The sequence below is a fragment of the Eucalyptus grandis genome, chromosome 6 (genome assembly GCF_016545825.1).
Source record: "Eucalyptus grandis isolate ANBG69807.140 chromosome 6, ASM1654582v1, whole genome shotgun sequence".
In the NCBI taxonomy this organism is placed as follows: Eukaryota; Viridiplantae; Streptophyta; class Magnoliopsida; order Myrtales; family Myrtaceae; genus Eucalyptus; species Eucalyptus grandis.
The window spans coordinates 43,713,357-43,732,572 of NC_052617.1; the positions used below are offsets into that span (position 1 = coordinate 43,713,357).

The 19,216-nt window shown below is 41.4% G+C and overlaps 2 protein-coding genes across 7 annotated transcripts; one reads left to right on the forward strand and one right to left on the reverse strand.

Moving 5' to 3' along the window:
* Positions 1-2,180: 2,180 nt before the first annotated feature.
* LOC104450092 lies at positions 2,181-6,530 on the forward strand. Of its 6 annotated transcripts, XM_039316158.1 has the most exons (8): positions 2,181-3,302; positions 3,589-3,702; positions 3,791-3,886; positions 4,308-4,934; positions 5,028-5,078; positions 5,256-5,876; positions 5,965-6,039; positions 6,200-6,530. In XM_039316158.1, the coding sequence occupies exons 1-7, from the start codon at positions 2,457-2,459 to the stop codon at positions 6,025-6,027; spliced, it is 2,418 nt and encodes an 805-aa protein (XP_039172092.1). In that variant the 5' UTR covers positions 2,181-2,456; the 3' UTR covers positions 6,028-6,039; positions 6,200-6,530. The 6 variants fall into 6 exon arrangements, with proteins under 6 accessions (XP_039172092.1, XP_039172091.1, XP_039172094.1 ...); XM_039316157.1 differs by having other exon boundaries at positions 5,965-6,456; XM_039316160.1 differs by having other exon boundaries at positions 3,589-3,690; positions 5,965-6,456.
* Positions 6,531-8,894: 2,364 nt separating this feature from the next.
* LOC104450094 lies at positions 8,895-18,435 on the reverse strand. Its single transcript, XM_039315793.1, has 3 exons — positions 16,581-18,435; positions 14,226-14,248; positions 8,895-10,836 (listed from the first exon to the last, which is right to left on the reverse strand). Exons 1-3 carry the CDS (start codon positions 18,381-18,383, stop codon positions 9,147-9,149), a joined length of 3,516 nt encoding a protein of 1,171 aa, XP_039171727.1. The 5' UTR covers positions 18,384-18,435; the 3' UTR covers positions 8,895-9,146.
* Positions 18,436-19,216: the final 781 nt, after the last annotated feature.

Below are 19,216 nucleotides of genomic sequence, written 5' to 3' on the forward strand. Positions count from 1 at the left end.
AAGTCAAGCAACAAAACTGCAAAATGAGGTAGAAATGTAACCAACCATGTCTCTAGATCACACCATCATTAGAACAGGATGTCACTCGTAGTGTTGTGCCCTTTACAAAAATTGGCTTTCTCAGCGAAACAAAAAGAAATTGAGCCCTTTTGGCTTACGTTTAGTCACATTACGATCTTAATTGGGAGAAATGGAAATTTCGAACAAATTTGTCACGCCCATTGGCCGAAATGGGTATGCGACTAGCAGGTATTCAATCAGACGACCATTTTTAGCACCAGCGAAAAAAGAAAAGGTCAGTTGAATTCAAATAACTTATTTCAATGAGTTTCTTTTTTTAAAGAAAAGTCCAGCTCCGATTTTTTTAAGAACATGCGTGCGATCAGGGGTACTTTGGCATTTTCCTATAATTTATCATATAATATATTTTTAAAAATTTCACCAAAAGTAGCCTTTTTTTTTTTTTTTTTTTTTTGGGTTACATACTAGGGGTGTGCAACGGGAATCGTCCCAAACCGAAAATTGCCGGACCGGTGGTCGATTCCCGATTCCAAGGTGAGAACCAGATTGAACCGGATTCATCGAGACCGAACTAATTTTTTTAATATATAATTTATATACATAGAATATATAAAATATATAAACATTATAACTTATGGCAACCAAAATTTATGTGGCCAAAATACCATTAAAAATCTTCTTATTACTCTTTTATTTATAAAGAAAATCTACTTGTTAGTTTCATCTTTTACTTGATGTGAGACTAAGGCTCCAAGAGACCTACAATGCACTTCAAACTCCAATTCAAAGAGTATAAGAGAGATTGTCTATAAAACTTAAGTTAAGCACAACTTTTAAACAAATTGTTCATAGCCTTCATAGTTAAGGTTAAGTGTGAAACACACAAAGTGTGAATTACAAAAATGAAGTTTGAATATTTTGTACGTGGAAACATACGTGATTAGCTTTGTTGAATTGCTCGAGAACTGAATTGGATTTGATCGAGCTGCTCCGAATTCGGAGCGTGGTTACTCTTTAGTGTAAAAAGTAAAGCTAATTTTGTTGGACCGAACCGGATCGGATCGGACCGGAGCCAATGGTCGGATCCGATTCCTGGTCCTAGGATCAAATGGTCCGGTCCACGGTTCCCAATTTTGGGAACTGGTGCTCCTGGTCCGGTTCCCGTTTTCAAGGTAGAATCGGACCGAACTGGGAACTGATCATTCTTGTTACATACGGAAAGTATTCTACGATACTCTACAACTGCGAACCTATGGTGGGGACATCTGCCGCAATTTCTGGACCTTGAGACGTGGTCCTGGCCCGTGGGCTCTGGAAATTTGTCATAGGACTTGGGACCCTGCTGATTCTCGAGAGCTTCGGACTCGATTCTACAATTCCTCTTCTTTTATTTTGATTTTTTATTTATTTTGCCGAACAGCGTGATAATTTAAATAAACAATTCCAGAACAAATCATTATTCAAGATTAATTATGATAGATTTCTAAACAAATAACTGAACTTTTAATGGATATTGTGGAACTTGTGCGGCAAAGATGGGAAACTTCCCACGCATCTATTTATTTTAAATATCACAAAGTTCGAGAATGAATAATTAGGGAGCTATAGGACAGGCCCTTGTAGTCAATTATTTGAGATGAAATATGATAATTTGTGCTGTCTATATGTATCTGTAAAATATATATAGCTAATTTTCCGATTTGAAATTATGACCAGAACACCATTATCTCATCTCAATTTAAAAATGTAAAGAGAAAATTATCTATCATTAATAATTAAAATCCAATACCTCCAAATTATTACCTTATTATCTCTTATTTTTATAGACACACATCATGATGGCCTTTGAAATTGATATCCTTCTTTGCTAAAAATCATCTAGTGCCAAGGTACTTACAAATAAAAGGAAGAGGGGCTAACCGGTACGTCTTTTTCTTCCTTAGATACCCACAATATCTTATTTTAGATATATATATTTAATTGAGAACAAGAATGTAAAATTCAAATCCGTTGAAACGGAAAATCCAAAGAGATACGCTCTATATAAGTATCAGGGATTTCTTTTATTTTGACTTCTTTGTTTTTTTTTCTGTAATTGACGAAAAGAGACTAATAAGAGATTAATTTTTGAAGAATGCTAAAAATTCCACAGGCGCCGCGGGTGTAGCATGCCAGTTTCTCCAGAAACTGAAGAGAAGGGATGTCACGCCCAAAATCGCCAGTGCATCTTTAGCTAATTTTCCAGACCGTATTATTACTGTCATTCAATTCTCATCGTTGGAAGCCATGGATTTTCCCATTTTCCAGTTGCGATGCGCACTAGTCCCAACAGAACATATAAAATAGTCCTTCTCCTTCTGTAGTTCCTGGAAAAACCTCTCACGAACCTCGTAGGAAAAGGAAGAAAAATCACATCTTTTTCGTCTCCTCCGACGATGGATCCCTCCTTGGAGCAGAGGCTGAGAGACGAGGTTGTCTACCTCCACTCCCTGTGGCACCAAGGCCCTCCTCCAAACCCTCCTCTCCCCGACCACTCTTCTTCACGACCCATCCCCATTTCAAACCCCACGCCTTTCAAGAAACAGAACTCTGCCCCCGCCAAGAAGAAGAACAAGAAGACGGGCCAGAAGCACGAGACTAGCGAAGAACCGAAGCAACCCGGGAAAGAGTGGCCGTGCGAGGAAGAACCCATCACCCAGCCCTCTCCCGCATGGCCCCCCATGGAGCAGAAGGAGCCCGATTCCGGCCAGAAGTCCCGGTCCGCCTCCGCCGAGGAGCAAGCCAAGATGGTCGCGCAAGTAATGCAGCAGAGGGCTGTAGAGCAATGCCGCAGTATTTTTGCAAAAGTCGGCGATTCTGATGGCGACGAGGAGGAGGAGGAGGAGGAGGAGGAGGATGGAGATGGAGATGAAGTGGAGGAGGATCGTGTGGAGGGCGATAATGGCGGGTTAGAGGAGAGCAAGGAGTACAAGTTTATGTTGGACGTGTTTGTGAAAGATAGGGAGTTGAGGGAGTATTACGAGAGGAATGACGAGAGCGGGGACTTTTGGTGCTTTGTGTGTGGCGCGCGAGGGGGTAAGATGAGTGGGAGGAAGTTCAAGAACTGTTATGGGGTTTTGCAGCATTCGATCAGCATCTCCAAGACGAAGAAGAGGCGGGCTCATAGGGCTTTTGGCTTGGTCATTTGTAGAGTCATGGGTTGGGACGTTGAGAGATTGCCTCTTATTGTTGCAAAGGGCAAGCCGCTGAGTCACTCTTTGGTGGGTCCGAGTTTATTGCAGGTATGGGGCTAATTCTTGTGTTATTTTGGTTCTTGGATGTTTGTGAGCTATGTTCTTAGAGGATCTATGATATATCTCATGGGAGGGACAAAAATGGTCAATTTGGGCAGAAAACAAGCAACGATGCAATGCGGAATGTTAATGAGTTGATGATTGGAGAGGTCATTGATTACACATAATGATTAGTCACTTTGAGAATGTCAATGAACCCGATGTTCCTTGAGGCTGGTTGTTGTTGATATTACTCTGATGGTATATTTGCTGTTGTGTCCTTTGTTATGGATAGCAGACAGTTTCTGAAGAAGATAATGCTACAAAGTCCATTGAAAATCATGGCGAGGAAATTTCAGTACCAGGGATCAATGGAGAAGGGAAGACTGATGGCCCAGTAAGAGAGAAGGTTTTGTTTTTGGCTATGGAATTCCTCTCACGTGATTTGCTCGCTTTAAGTGACTGAGGTGTATTAAAGAATTTCCTTGAATATGCAGACTGCTGCCAAAAAAGATGATTCCACGGGTGTAAAATATCTAAACAGGGGAAACATAGATGCCGGAGCTGATGAAGAGAAATTGCTACAGTGCTCTGTAAGATGATTGTCACAAAACTAAGAAATTAGATATCATTCAGAGCAATGACATTGCTGTCTACTGAAATGCATTTACCTGCGATACTGGTTAACTGTAGATAACAATCGAAATGTGACTTGCATTTTTCATTTATTAACGATAACAACCACAGTGGCCAGATGAAAATATTTGGTAATTTCTGCTTTAGGTCACTAAAAATTTCAACTCAAGATCTGGAAGAGCAAACTATTAATATGACAATTAGCTATTTTTCTCCTCAAGATGCTTCTATATTATCTAGTTATACATTAAGCGGAATATGATAGGGCTACTATACTTCTGTTAGGTAATATTTCTAATTCCTCCTTGTGAGGGTAAATTCTTATCAGAACAAGTTTTTTGCCATATCCTTAAAATATATGATAACCATTGTGTGCAGGAGTCTGTACCGTTGCCAACCTCCAGTGTTGATTGGCCCTGTGGAAACCTTGTTGACAGTTCTGACACAGCAGCATCGGGATGGCGTTCCTTTAAATCTCTATCAAGTTGCTCAGTTTTGACTGTGGTGAAAGGGGAATCCGAGACGTGGCATCAGAAGGTTTTTCAAGCTTGTCATGCTTTTTTCCGATGCAGATCTGGTTCAGAAAGTGATGGTGATGAGGAGGCTGATGATGAAGATGATGAAGAAGAAAATGATGGCGATGATGAAGATGAAGATGATCTCTTGGATGGGGATGTCGGTCGGGAATGTGAAGTCATTAAGTTCTTTATGAAGCTGTTTATGGAGAATCCTGAATTAAAGAGTTATTATGAGAGTAAATATGGAGATGGCGATTTCTGTTGTTTGGTTTGCGCTGGTGTTGGAAACAAGCCTTGGAAGAGGTTCAAGGGGTGTAATGGGCTTCTTCAGCACTGCACTACTATTTGGAAGATAAAGAAGCTGGCTCACAAGGCCTATGCAAGGGCTATTTGCAAGGTTCTCAATTGGGATATCAATTGTTTTCCACCAATTAAGAATACTTCAGAAGCTCTTGGTCACTGTTTAGTTCAGTCAGGTGATATGCAGGTATATATTTGGCTCAGTTGGGTGCTTTTCCTTGTCTAATTTCTTTGAGATGCTTGATGAAATTCTCTAATCTGCTTAAATTTAACATTACAGGGTGGCGGTACAGAGAAAATCATTGTGTCCATAAATTGTCCGGACGCTAATGTATGAACAAATGATATTACCTCTGACAAAATATTTTGTTGTTAAGATGCTCATATCCATTTCCCTTTTTTCTATTATCCGAATGGATATACTCCTGTCTATTCTTCTTCTGAGAAATTCATATCACAGTCAAGCTCTTCATCATGATCTTAAGTACTAAATGACTGGATTGTGCAGGATTCTATGTCAATACCAGTGTCCAGCATCAAATGGCCCTGTGAAAGCCCTGTAGACCGTGCTGGCATGGCAGCATCTGAGTGGCCTCCTTTTAAGTCTCCATCAACTTCTGCGAATCACTCAGATTTGGCTGAGGAAAAAGGAGATTCTGAAAGCTGGCATCAAAAGGTCCTTGAAGCTTGCCATGCTTTTTTCAATTGCATGTCTGGTTCAGATAGTGACGGTGAGGAGGAGGCTGATGATGAAGCAGAAGATGAGGGTGATGATGATGAAGAAGTGTTGCATGGGGATGAGGACGGGGAATGCGAAATTGTACAGTTCTTTACTATGCTGTTCACAGAGAATGCTGAACTGAGGAGTTACTACAATACTAAATATAGAGATGGTGATTTTGGTTGTTTGGTTTGTGCTGGTGTTGGAAAGAAGCCTTGGAAGAGGTTCAAGGGGTGCACTGGGCTACTTCAGCATTCCACAACAATAGGGAAGACGAAGAAGAGGGCTCACAGGGCTTATGGAAGAGCTGTATGCAAGCTTCTTGGTTGGGATATTAATAAATTTCCATCCATCGGAAATAGTCTGGAAACTCTTAATCACTCTTCAGTTCAACCAACCGATACGCTGGTAAATACTTTGTAGCTCTGTTTTAGGCTTGCCTTGTCTTATTTCTTTGGGATACTTGAAAGTACAGTGATTTTATTTGATTTTGCAGGGGAATGGTACTGACACACCTCCAAAAGATGATGCTACTGCCTGTCAAGATATTGGTGCATAGATGCTTTGAGAGGTTAGCAACCAGCACAACCTTGAAAGGCAATTAGGTGTTACTGTCAATAGTCAGTAGTGAATGGCTTGAACAATCTTGTCTTTGTGGATTTTATCTTCTTTGGCATTCGCGTAATTAAGCTGTGAATATACAACTTACATGTGGTCTTTGCCAAATTTAGATGACTAACTTACAATTTGGGAAGTGGAAAGTAACACTGTGCTTGTGTGCTTTCCCCGTTACACTTTGCTCAAGAGTCAAGACTTCCCTGAGAACTCGAGACCTTGACAGTCGATTGTTCAGATTTCGTTGGCTTATCCTCCAACTTACAGGGTGGCATGTAAGGGTTCATACTTTGCTGTTCCATTGACTTTAGACGGCCAATGTGACCTTTCCCTGTGCAATTTGGATGTTAAACTTGAAGTCGTGTCCCTCCAACCTTGTAATGGTAGCTATTCCTGTGCTTGCGGACATCACTTCACCAGAATGCAAACTGCTGTAGCATTCAAGTATCGTTTGTTTGCGCGATGAAACCCTGCTAATTTGCTAGAATTGAACACTGCGACATGGTGATACTGAGGAGAGTAGATACCTGTTTAATCACGAAGTCGGGTGATGGTAGAAAAAGAAAATGGGCACAGTTGGGAGAGTCTTGGTGAAATGCAGTGTCACTCCTTCAAAGATCTTTGATTCAAGGTACATTTGCTTGCTCAAAGCAAATACCGTTTGGTTGTAGCCTTGTAGTTCAAAAAAGGAAAGGAAAAGAAGAAAGAGGGCTTGGCTAATGTTCATCATCTCCAACGTGGAAGCAAAGCTGGTGAAGCAAATCAACCGTTGGTGAGAGGATCAAACCATCGAAGAAGTCAAGTGAGGCGACTCCAAGATCAAGAAATCTCTGGACAACGAATTCTGCGCCAAATATCTATCAGCTCTGCACGATCACATTGCAGCACTCCAAATCGAAACATCTATTACCACAAGCAAAATGCCCTGGTTGAACCGACAAGATCAAGAACTCAATCATTCCGACTAGAGTCACTCTTCCTTGCCGCTTTTTCACTAGGCTTTCACATATTTCAGACCACCTCGGCCATGTTTCACAAGCTGCACACAAACTATAAAAATCTTGAAAATTTCGCACCCGCATCAAACACATCTCAGTCCATTTCTTCCATGTGAATTTGTCAGCTTCGATCGAGAGTCTTGGACTAAAAGAAGACCATGAGGTCCTGTTCTTGGATCGGTTTCAGATCAGGATAAAGCACATTAAAGGTTGATGATACTAATGCAATCTGCCTTGAACGAGGAATGGTTGTTGACGTTTAAACCAAAGAGGAAAATCTTAAATCTTTGGGAGTAGGAGAAGACCACTCCGACTATGTACACATGCGTGTGCTTCCGCACGCATTCATTTTTCTTTTTTTAAGTGTTTGGGTAAACATCGAACTTGTTTGAGTAAAATAAAAGAATAAGACGTGAAAATTTAAGCACCGAATTAGAAGTGTTGACAAGTTTAATTAAGGAAAATAAAGATCAGAAGTTGCTGGAATTCATTAGTAATATTATTTATTTAGTGCCAAATATGGAATTTGTGAACATCAATGAAAAGTTTTTGGTAAATTCAATTGGTAAGACTAGCTACTTGACTAGAGCAGGCTTTATCGGAGCCTCATCTGGCAACAAAGTCAATGTGGATCGCAATCTTTGGGAGAAAACGCTCGATTCCATTTCCAGTGGTTCCGAAGAAAAGGAATTAAGGAATTATAAATCTTTATTTCATTTCCAGTTTATATTTGCAAAATAAGGAAAAAAATTATCCTAAGATAAGATTTTTTTTGGTCATTTCTTTTCACTAAGATGCTGTTTACTTGAATGGGAAAATACAGCCTCAATATTTAGGATGAATCTTATTTCCATATCTCACCCTGCAATATATATGACTACGATTGGAAGGCCAAGGGAGTTTTAAAAAAGTCTTTAATTTTTTCTTAAATAAAAAATTCCTAAACAAGCCTAATATGCTTCTTTTTTTGGGGGTAAAAACAAGCCTAATAATGCTTTTCAACCACTAAATTTAAAAAATAAAGTGCCCAGTAATAGTGCATCAACTGTCTCATGCATTTAATGATTGAGATACAGTGAAAGCAATGAAGTATCGAATTGAAAATGATCTACTTTGATTTCAAGTATTTTATGTTTTGTCCATAGCAGAAGATGTGAATTGAGAAGGCAATCCGGATGGATAGATTATTTGCAAACATAACTAAGCTGGGTTAACATTACTATCATAGTGAATGCGAAAACTTTGGTCGTAGTTGGCCGTAATAGAATATTTAGTAGGTTCATAAAAACCCCATCGGCCCCTCATCGGTCCCCAATCAGTCCATACCTACGCCAATGCACCCTTTTACCCCTCACCGGTCCCCACTTAGAATTTTCCCTTGGAATTTGAGAACCATTTTCTTTTGGCACATGCCACCGACAAAGACTTAAAATGTGCACAACCATGTTCATAATAGAGCTCTCAAAGAACTACTTTCAGTTGACATGTTATTTGATGGCCAAAGACATTCAGAAAATGATCAAAATAAAGAATATATAGTCACGATACTAGTTCTTGCCTCGAATCAGATAGACATAATAAAAGTTTCAAGGACCATTGTACGATTTCATAATCTCGCTTTCTACTTAAAAAAACTTATTTTCCCCTTCTTGCTTGCTTGAATTTTTTCACACGCATTTAGGTGAATCGACATTCACTAAATAGACCGTATGTAACTCTCTCTAGGCCGATTGGCATGAAAATTGCATATTCTAGCCAACATAGATCATCGTACTTTCTCAGTTAAACATTTCACGACATGAGAAGAGCATGATTACTAATAAATCTTGACGTTTGAAATCGATTTTGAGCTGAACGCTATACAGCAATGCCGGGGCCACAGAAAATGAAATTACAAAAGTGCTTGACGATATATACACTGACTTTGAATTATATTTATTTTGGACACATGAAGGAGCCGAAAGATGAGATGACAAAAAGGTCTAAAGCATCCCATGCGGTTAAATCAGATGAAGCCCTGAGTGCTAAAAGGCCACCATCTGTTATGTCGGGATGCATGATGAGATTATGCTCCTTTCTTACATCCTTTGACAATGTCATCATTAAGAATTGTGTAATTTGAGCTTCTCACATTTCTGAAGTAGCAGAGTTCGCTACCATCGTACTTGTACACTTGCTGAGTACTGCCAAAACCACTGGCTACCAAGTTGTTCTTCACAGTCATGTAACCCTGCCCGCTCTGCACATTGCTCAGTGAACTACTCGAGCGCTTGGAGCCAGAATCTCTATTCCTTTTCTCGTTAAAAGCCAACGTGAAGTTCGCAATAGATAAGGAAGTGTCATTTCCTTGATCCACGTCGTTGCTGTATAAATAAAACGGGAAATCTCTGTACACCCGAATCGATGCAAGGGTGGAGGACCGCCTCTTAGCAACAACCCTCTCGTTGGAATGGATAAGCTGCTTAATAATTTGCAGATTCCCTTGATTCCCCATGACCATGACGTTACTGTATTTGAATTCTTGCTTCCAAATGGTCATAATTTTCCCGTATGATGACTTCACCCAACCACTGGACGATATGGACCGGTTCACCCCAGTCAAAAACTTCCCATCAAAGCCCTTGAAATCCAAGGCCGAAGAAACGGCTAGAGGCAGGTAATTGGAAGTCAGAAGCTTCCCTGCAGTTTTCGTGCTCTTATCATCCAGCCAAAGATGCAAATTCGCGTCGATGTACCACACATTCAAAGCGTTTGTGACACTGAAGCCAAATTCATGGAGCTTTCCATCTAATATCTTTGTTAGAAATGGTGTAATCTCAATGTCGTATGTAGGGAGATCAAATGATCCGATGCCAGTGATGGGTCTCCACAAAAGAGGATTGATCCCTCCTGTGTATACCACCGTGAAAGGCCAAACGGCACCGACTACCGCACCATCGAGGCTCACAAGAACCTCCTTAAAAGGGCCATTCCCGGCTACCCCTGTAAGATTATTGGCCTCAATATACTCATTGGGGAGATTCCCATACCAAAACTCATCATTCTCATGGAAAGAAACATAAACCTCCAGCACTGCCCTGTAGACATTCAGGGGAACACGAAACCCCTTCGTCTCTGTATCAGTAGCATTTTCGATTTCAAACCACAGCCCACCATCCGACGGCAAGTTTCTCGAAATGGGCAAGATCAGATCCGCGTTCGAACCATACCCAGGAACCGAATTCCTCGCATTTCCCGCATCCCCAACCAGATGATGATCATCAGCAGGGTAAAAATGAAACTTTATCTTGACATGGTAAACCCCTGTATAGGTGCTATCCACAACATTGCGAAGGGAAACGGCGAGAGTACCGGTCTTCATGAGCAACGAATAGTACCTGGTGATGTCCTTCTTGACCGTCCAAACAATTCCCGTAGCTCTCGGCTCGGCAGTGCAGCTCCTGAGAAGCTCCACCCCGCCAAGCCAAACCCCGAAGATCCGGTCGAATTGCCTGCCTTTGCAAGTGGCGGTCCATTCAAGCACGATCTTGGAGAATCTCTGCGAATAACAAGTCGATGGAGGGGTGTAATTGGCGAGAACCGGGGGCTTGCTGTATGTGTGCGCGAAGTCGTGTCGTAAAGCCAGGTAGGAGCAAGGTTTGGTTTTGGGGAGCTTGATGGGCCTGGCGACTTCGAAGTAGCGAGTGGGTGAGCCGGCGGAGTTGGTGTGAAGTTCGGGTCCAGCGACGAGGGGCGATCGGAGGAGCTTGGTCCGGTGGACGTTCGCGCTGGAGAGAGAGGAGAGAGAGAGGAGGAGGAGGAGGAGGAAGGAGAGAGAGGAAGCCATGGATGGTGGTTGAGGGATTTTTTTTTTTTTTTTTTTTTTTTTGACGATGGTGGTTGAGGGATTGCTCTTGCTGAACTTTTTGTCCTTGGAGTCTTCGTCTGGAAGGAGCAGAGAAGACAATGCGATGTGCCGTCCAGGTTAATGGAATCAAAATTCAAACCAGCGGATTGGAAAGGTGACGAAAACGAAGAAAGTTTTTGAAGTGAGGAAATAAATCAGGCGGATGAGATCCGGAGAGATTCTTTAAAAGCAGGATTTCCTTCTTATTCTACGAGGCTCTCAAATAGAATGTCTTGCCAAACTGCATTCTCTATTTTAATACACGGGCGTTTCCCCGTCTCACATTCCTCGTTGGAAAGTGAATATTTTCCTTCTTTACTTCTAGGGAATACGGGAGGCAAGCGGGGTCTCCCATCCTAATGATAGATGTAAATTCTTAACAGTCCTAAATATGATTTTTTCTAAATTATCTTTTTCGACTCAAGCCACCGTGTTTCAATTGATCTTCCAGCTCATAGACTGATTTGAGATGAATATCTTCCCTCTCTAATCAAAGTGTTCCTTTTTTTTGTTGTCCACCATTCAAACTCTTGTCAATTTTTCCTTCTTTTCAAGCACATATCCTCAGTTTTCAAATTCATGTCAATTTGTGGGAAATTCATATCACGATCCGAAGAATATAGTTATAGTTAGATAAAAGGAAGAAGGTTTCGTACTTTTTAGACGATTGATTCTTCATCTTTCTTCCTTAAATGCCCAAACAAATCTACTGCAAAAGGAACATTAGAATGGAAATAATGCTTTTATTATTTCGATTTCTTTATTCATCTTCTCATTCTCTCTATAAAGCCCGTCGAAAGAAAAATCAAATAAATGTAACCATACATGTCACACAAAGGACAACTAGACAGAGAGACTAATTTTGCAGAAGCGAATTCACGCCCAAAACCGCCCTTGCGTCTTTAGCTTAATTTCCAGATCATATATCAGCTACGTTCTGTCATTCAATTCTCATCGTTCGAAGCCATGGATTTTCCCATTTTCCAGTTGCGATGCGCACGAGTCCCAACCAAACATGTAGCTCCTCGAAAAACCTCTCCTAAACCTCAAAGGGAAAAGAAGAAAAATCACATCTTTCTCTTCTCCTCCGACCATGGATCCCTCCTCGGAGCAGAGGCTGAGAGACGAGGTTGTCTACCTCCACTCTCTGTGGCACCAAGGCCCTCCACCGAACCCTCTTCTCTTCGACCACTCTTCTTCACGACCATCCCCCTTTCAAACCGCACGCCTTTCAAGAAACAGAACTCTGCCCCCACCAAGAAGAAGAAGAAGCACCAGAAGCACAAGACCAGCGCAGTACCGAAGCAGCCAGAGAAAGAGTGGCCATGCAAGGAAGAACCCATCACTCAGCCCTCTCCCGCATGGCCCCCCCATGAAGCAGATGGAGCCCGATTCCCGCCGAACGTCCCAGTCCGCCCACGCCGAGGAGCAAGCCAAGATCGCTGGGCAGGTAATCCAGTAGAGGGGACTATTGGGAGAAAATATTAGGTAGGTTAAACGTAGGCGAAATGGAAAACCATACAGAACTCGACACGTGCCGTCCACGTGTAAATCGGGTCACGTTCAGCGATTCCAAATTTTGCGTCTTCCCCCTCCTCTGCTCTCCTCTGCTCTCTCTCCCATAGGCCCTGGCCCAGCTCTCTGCACACGCTCTTACGCTCTCTCTCCTCTGCTCTCCTCTGCAGACCGTCTCTGTCCTCTCTGTCTCTCTCCCCGCTCTCCATTGAGGGTTCAGAGGAAAACATAAAGGTTGAGCCCCTCCACCACCGCTGGTTGCTTCCATCACCCCCCACCCTGACGCCGACGCCGACGCCGCCGACGCTCCTCCGCCTCCCTCTCGCGACGTCCGCTCCGCTCTCTCTCTCTCCCCCTCCGCGAAGTCGTGCCTCTCTTCCAGCGAAACGCGACGCCGACGGCCCTCCACCTCCGCCCCCGCCGGTTTGCCTCCGTCGCCACCGACTCCGACGCCGATGGGGGGCGATGGAAGCAACCAGAGGAGGCGGAGGGGCTCAACCTTTATGTTTTCCTCTAAACCCTCCGCAATTTTGTTTTCCCCGCAAGGGAGAACGGGGAGAGAGACAGTCTGCAAAGGAGAGCAGAGGAGAGCAGAGGGTCAGAGCGTGTGCAGAGAGGTGGGCCAGGCCTGTGGAAGAGAGAGCAGTTCTCGTGGAGGGGAGGGGGAAGACGCAAAATTTGGAATCGCTGAACGTGGGACCCGATTTACACGCGGACGGCACGTGTCGACTTTTGTATGGTTTTCCATTTCGGCTACGTGGAGGGTTTAACCTCCCTAATTTTTCTCGACTTTTGGTGCTTTTGTGTGTGGCGCGCGAGGGGGTCAGATAAGTGGGAGGAAGTTTTAAGAACTGTTATGGGGTTTTGCAGAGCATTCTGATTAGCATATCCAAGACAAAGAAGAGGCGGGCTTATAGGGCTTTCGGCTTGGTCATTTGTAGAATTATGGGTTGGAACGTTGAGATTGCGATTGCTAACCATTTTGTTACCAATTTCTACTCGCAAATGATTTTTTTTTTCAATTATATTTTCTGGACGAGTTTTTAAACATTTGAAGGTATTTAATAATTGCATACATTTTTTTGTCCCGAAATAGAAATGCATTTGGTATGATTCTTAATTTTTTTTTTTGTAGTTTAGAATTTCTTAATTTTTTAATAGTTTTATTATATTTTTCTCTTTTTATTTTTAAATTTATTTTATTTTTAGTTATTTTATTATATATTTTTAATTTTATTATGTAATTTTATTATATTTTAAAAAAATTATTTAATTTTTGTAAATAATTTCTTTTTATTTTAAAATTATTTATTAAATTATTTTAATAATATTTTTAATATAATTTTATTATGAAATTTTATTATATTCAATATAGTTTTATTTTATAATCTTACTATATTTTTCAATTTTTATTTTAATTTTTTAATAACTTTTTTATATTTTTGTGCGGCTAGGGGAAGAAGAAGAGAAAAGAAAAGGAAAAGAAAAAAACAAGAGAAAAAAAGAACATGATTTGGCTTGATTTTAGAGTTATTTCTAGAAATAGAAAAGTATTTTTTTTTCTATTTCTTGATTCTATTTCAAATATATTCCTAGAAACAAAAAAGTTACCAAATAAATTTCAATTCCTTTTTTGTTTAGAAAAAAAAAATCAGGCATCGTTTGATATGCTACCAAACAGGCTTTGAGAGATTGCCTCTTATTATTGCGAAGGACAAGCCGTTGCATCGCTCTTTGGTGGGTCTAAGTTTATTGCAGGTATCGAGCTAATTCTTGTGTTATTTTGGCTTTTGGATATTTGTGAACTATTTTCTTAGAGTATCTGTTATATATGTAAGGGTGTATAAAAGAATCAGGAATCATCCGCACCGCTCGAAACCATACTAGAATGGATCAGAACCGATGGTTTTCACGGGGGTTGTTCGGATTCTCAATTCTAATTTAGTAAAGCCAGTGAGTACTAGTCTGATTCCCAGTTCTGTGCATGGAATTGCCTGCCCGCCAACCCATCTGGACCAATTATGTAATTATTTCGTAGTTTTTCAACCAAATATATATAGTGTGTACTAGCATTAAACCTGTACCTTTTTTTTTAATGATCTATTTACTTGTTTTCTCGATCAAAACAAAATAAAGAAATGTGGAGGAAGGGGAGAACCGATTGGAGATGTCCATAAGAGCCAATGATTTGTTTTAAAAGTATAGTTAGGTCTCTCTTTTAACAATTTCCATGATTAAATTAGGTTGTTATTGAAAAAAGATGAATCGGGCGATTAATGTTTTAGCCTCTGTGGAGGTTATAACTTTTAACGTGGAGTCTAATTCTCCATATGTTTCTAGCGTTGGAAAACTTTAAAAGGACCACACTATGACATTCAAAGAAATTAAGTTTTTAGCTAAAGAGCATTGCCTGTTTGTTTTACCTTATAATTTTCAATCATTGATCAAAATCAATAACTTGCAATTCATCCCAAATATAAAGCCGAATAAGCTCTATAGGGATTGGGGATCGGTTTCATGGATCCACCCGATAAACGGATTGGATTGATAGTTCGATTTCTGGATGGATTCATGGAACCAACAGGTGGGTCTTGATTTCAATTTTTCGGATACAGTCCTTAGTTTGCGGTTTCCGTTTCTAAAGTGAGAATCATTCATCCGAATCATGCTCACCCCTACAAAGAAAAGGATTTAAGGAATTATAAATCTTCATTTCATTTCTAGTTTATTATTTGCAAAATAAGGAAAATATTACCCTAAGATAAAATTTTTGTCACTTCATTCCATTAAGATGGTGTTTACTTAAATGGGAATAATATGATCTCAATAGTTAGGATGAATCTTATTTCCATATCTCACCCTGCAATACATTGCTCCGATTGGATGGACAAGAGAGTTTTAAAAATCTTTGATTTTTTCTTAACTGGAAAAAATCCTAAACAAGTCTAATAAGTAATAATGCTTTTCAGCCATTAAATTTAGAAAATAAAGTGCTCAATAATAGTGCGTCAATTTTCTCATGCATTCAATGATTGAGATACAACGAGCTCGATGAAGCATCAAATTAAAAAATACCCGGTTCAATTTCAAGTATTTAATTTTTTTTTGCCCATAGCATAAGCTGTGATTTGAGAAGGCGATCCAAACAGATATATTATTTGCAAACACATCTAAGCTGAGTTAGCATTAGTATCGTGGCAAATGTGAAAACTTCGATTATAGCTGGCCGTAATAGAATGTTTAGGAGAGACTTCACAAAAATCCCGTCGACCCCTCACAATCCCAGTCAGTCCACACCTGTGCCGATGCACCCTTTTGCCCCTCACTAGTCCCCCAGAATTTCTCTTTGGAATTTGAGAACTTTCTACTTTCGCCACATGGCCGTGCATAGACTTATAATGTGCAGAACCTACATGTTAATAATAGAGCTCTCAAAGAACTACTTTCAGTTGACGTGTTATTTGATTGACAAAGAACATTTAGAAAACAATCAAAATGAAAGAAATGAAGGATATATAGTCACGATATCAGTTTTTGCCTTGAATCAAATAGACATAATAGAAAATTCGAGAAACTTTGAGGACTACCGTATCATTTCATCATCTTGTTTTTCACTAATATACTTATTTTCCCCTTCTTGTTTGCTTGAATTCTTTAACACGCATTTAGGTGAATAAAGGAGGCATCGACGTTCACTTAATAGGACCATATATAACTCCATCTAGGCCAATTGGCATGGAAATTGCATATTTGAGCCAACATAGATCATCATACATACTTACTCAGTTAAAAATTTCACAATATGAAGAGGGCATGAGTACCGATCAACTTCAACGTTTGAAATCTGTTTCGAGCTGAATACTATACAGCGATGTCGGGGCCCCAAAAAATGAAACTACAGAAGTGCTTGACGGCTTGTATTCTGACTTTGAATGGTCCTTATTTTGGACTCATGAAGAAGCCGAAAGATGAGATAGACAAAAGGTTCTAAAGCATCCCCATTTGGTTAGATCAGATCAAGCCTCGAGTGCGAAAAGGCCACCATCTGTTACTTCGGGATGCATGATGAGGCTCTGCTCCTTTCTTACATCCTTTGACAATGTCATCATTGAGAATTGTGTAATTTGAGCTACTCACGTTTCTGAAGTAGCAGAGTTCACTGCCATCATACTTGTACACTTGCTGAGTACTGCCTAACCCGCTGACTACCAAGTGCTTCTTCACAGTCATGTAACCCTGTCCATTCTGCACATTGCTCAGTGAACTACTCGAGCGCATGGAGCCAGAATCTCTATGCCTTCTCTCGTTAAAAGCCATCGTGAAGTTATCAGTAGAAAAGGTAGTGTCGTTTCCTTGATCCACGGAGTTAGAGTATAAATAAAACGGGAAATCTCTGTACACTCGAATGGATGCAAGGGTGGAGGACCCCTTCTTAGCGACAACGCTCTCGTTGGAATGGATAAGCTGCTTAATAATTTGCAGATTCGCATGATTCCCCATGACCATGATGTTACTGTATTTGAATTCTTGCTTCCAAGTGGTCATGATTTTCCCATATGATGACTTCACCCAACCACTGGACGATATGGACCGACTGACCCCAGTCAGAAACTTCCCATCAAAGCCCTTAAAATCCAAGGCCGAAGAAACGGCTAGAGGCAGGCAATTGGAAGTCAGAAGCTTCCCAGCAGTTTTCGTGCTCTTATCATCCAGCCAAAGATGCAGATTGGCATCAATTAACCACACATTCAAAGCGTTCGTGACACTGAAGCCAAATTCATGGAGTTTTCCATCTAATATCTTTGCTAGAAAGGGCGTAATCTCGATATCATACGTAGGGAGATCGAACGATCCAACGCCAGTGATGGGTCGCCAAAAAAGAGGATTGATCCCTCCTGTGTATACCACTGTGAAAGGCCAAACCGCACCCACTACCGCACCATCGAGGCTCACGAGAACCTCCCTAAAAGGGCCATTCCCAGCAAATCCAGTAAGATTATTGGCCTCAATATACTCACTGGGGAGATTCCCATACCAAAACTCATCATTCTCATGAAAAGACACATAAACCTCCAGCACTGCCCTGTAGACATTCAGGGGAACACGGAACTCCTTCGTCTCTGGATCAGTAGCATTCTCGATTTCAAACCACAACCCATCATTCAACGGCAAGTTTCTCGAAATCGGCAATATCAAATCCGCATTCGAACCATACCCAGGTACAGAATTCCTCGAATTTCCCACATCCCCCACCAGATGCTCATCCTCAGCAGGGTAAAAATGAAACTTTATCTTGACGTGGTAAACCCCTGTATAGGTTCTATCCACAACATTGCCTAGGGAAACGGCGAGAGTACCGCTCTTCACGAGCAACGAATAGTACCTGGTGATGTCCTTCTTGACCGTCCAAACAATTCCCGTAGCTCTCGGCTCGGCAGTGCAGCTCCTGAGAAGCTCCACCCCGCCAAGCCAAACCCCGAAGATCCGGTCGAATTGCCTGCCTTTGCTAGTGGCGCTCCATTCAAGCACGATCTTGGAGAATCTCTGCGAATAACAAGTCGATGGAGGGGTGTACTTGGCGAGAACCGGGGGCTTGCCATATGTGCGCGCGAAGTCGTGTTGTAAAGCCAGGTACGAGCAAGGTTTGGTCTTGGGGAGCTTGATGGGCCTGGCGACTTCGAAGAAGCGAGTGGGTGAGCCGGTGGAGTTGGTGCGAAGTTCGGGTCCGGAGATGAGGGAGGATCGGAGGAGCTTGGTCCGGTGGACGTTCGCGGCGGAGAGAGAGGAGAGGGAGAGGAGGATGAGGAGGAGGAAGGAGAGAGAGGAAGCCATGGATGGTGGTTGAGGGATTGCTCTTACTTTCCGCAGTGAACTTTTGTCTTCGGAGTCTTCGTCTGCCATGCGCTTTGTCAAGGTTAATGGAATCAAAAATCAATCATTGCCATCTCGTTGCCGACGGCAGCGGAATGGACAGGCGACGAAAACGAAGAAACTTCTTTGAAAGATTCCAAATAAGACGTATGGTGTTGTTTTAATTAAATAGAAATTTGCAATGGATATTATTTTAATTATATGTTCGAAATATCCGTTTTTTCTCAATAAAAGCATGGAATGAATCTTATTTCTAAAGTGCATATATTAGTTTTAAAAAAGAACCTGAACTCACTAAATGTGAAGGACGATTTCGTCTTTTAATTTTTTAAATGTTTCTTTTTTTCTTTCTTTTTAATTTTTCTTTAAAAAAAAACTAAAAACAAAAAAGAAAACATAACTCGTGGCCGGTGGGGTGGCGATGAAGGCTGGTGGGGTTGCCAACACTTGGGGGAGGGCTGGCGACCTTGGTCGACTAGAGGCAAGGGCCCGACCCTTGCCAAAGGTGAGAGAGGGCTTGCCTGGGCTAGTGAGGGTGAGGGTTGCATTTGCCGACATCGAGTGAGGCTACCCTCGTCCAACCTCAGTGAGCGCAATTGTCGCCCTCGCTGGATCTAATGAGGGAAGCCTTGATTCGAGTCAGGTAAAGGTTGCCCTGGCCCGATGTTGGTGAGGGCGACTTCCGCCGATTGTTGATGGCCATGTCAGGGAAGGAAAGAGATAAAAAGAAAAGAACAAGAAAAAGAAAAAGGGATGAAAAAATCAAATAATTTTAAAAATATAGTTATAATTTGTTGACCAAATACCCCTTCTCTAATGGCCGGAAAAATCACCATCGGCTAAAAGCCCTTATTTGAGACGAT

Coding starts and splice junctions, on each gene's coding strand:
- LOC104450094 (XM_039315793.1), bottom strand. CDS start 18,383: ATGGCAGACGAAGACTCCGAAGACAAAAGTTCACTGCGGAAAGTAAGA. Junction 14,249..16,580: donor CAATTCTCAATGATGACATT/GTCAAAGGATGT, acceptor CACAAGAATTAG/CTCGATACCTGCAATAAACT. Junction 10,837..14,225: donor GATACCTGCAATAAACTTAG/ACCCACCAAAGA, acceptor CGCGAACGTCCA/CCGGACCAAGCTCCTCCGAT.
- LOC104450092 (XM_039316158.1), top strand. CDS start 2,457: ATGGATCCCTCCTTGGAGCAGAGGCTGAGAGACGAGGTTGTCTACCTC. Junction 3,887..4,307: donor AGAAATTGCTACAGTGCTCT/GTAAGATGATTG, acceptor CATTGTGTGCAG/GAGTCTGTACCGTTGCCAAC. Junction 5,079..5,255: donor TAAATTGTCCGGACGCTAAT/GTATGAACAAAT, acceptor TGGATTGTGCAG/GATTCTATGTCAATACCAGT.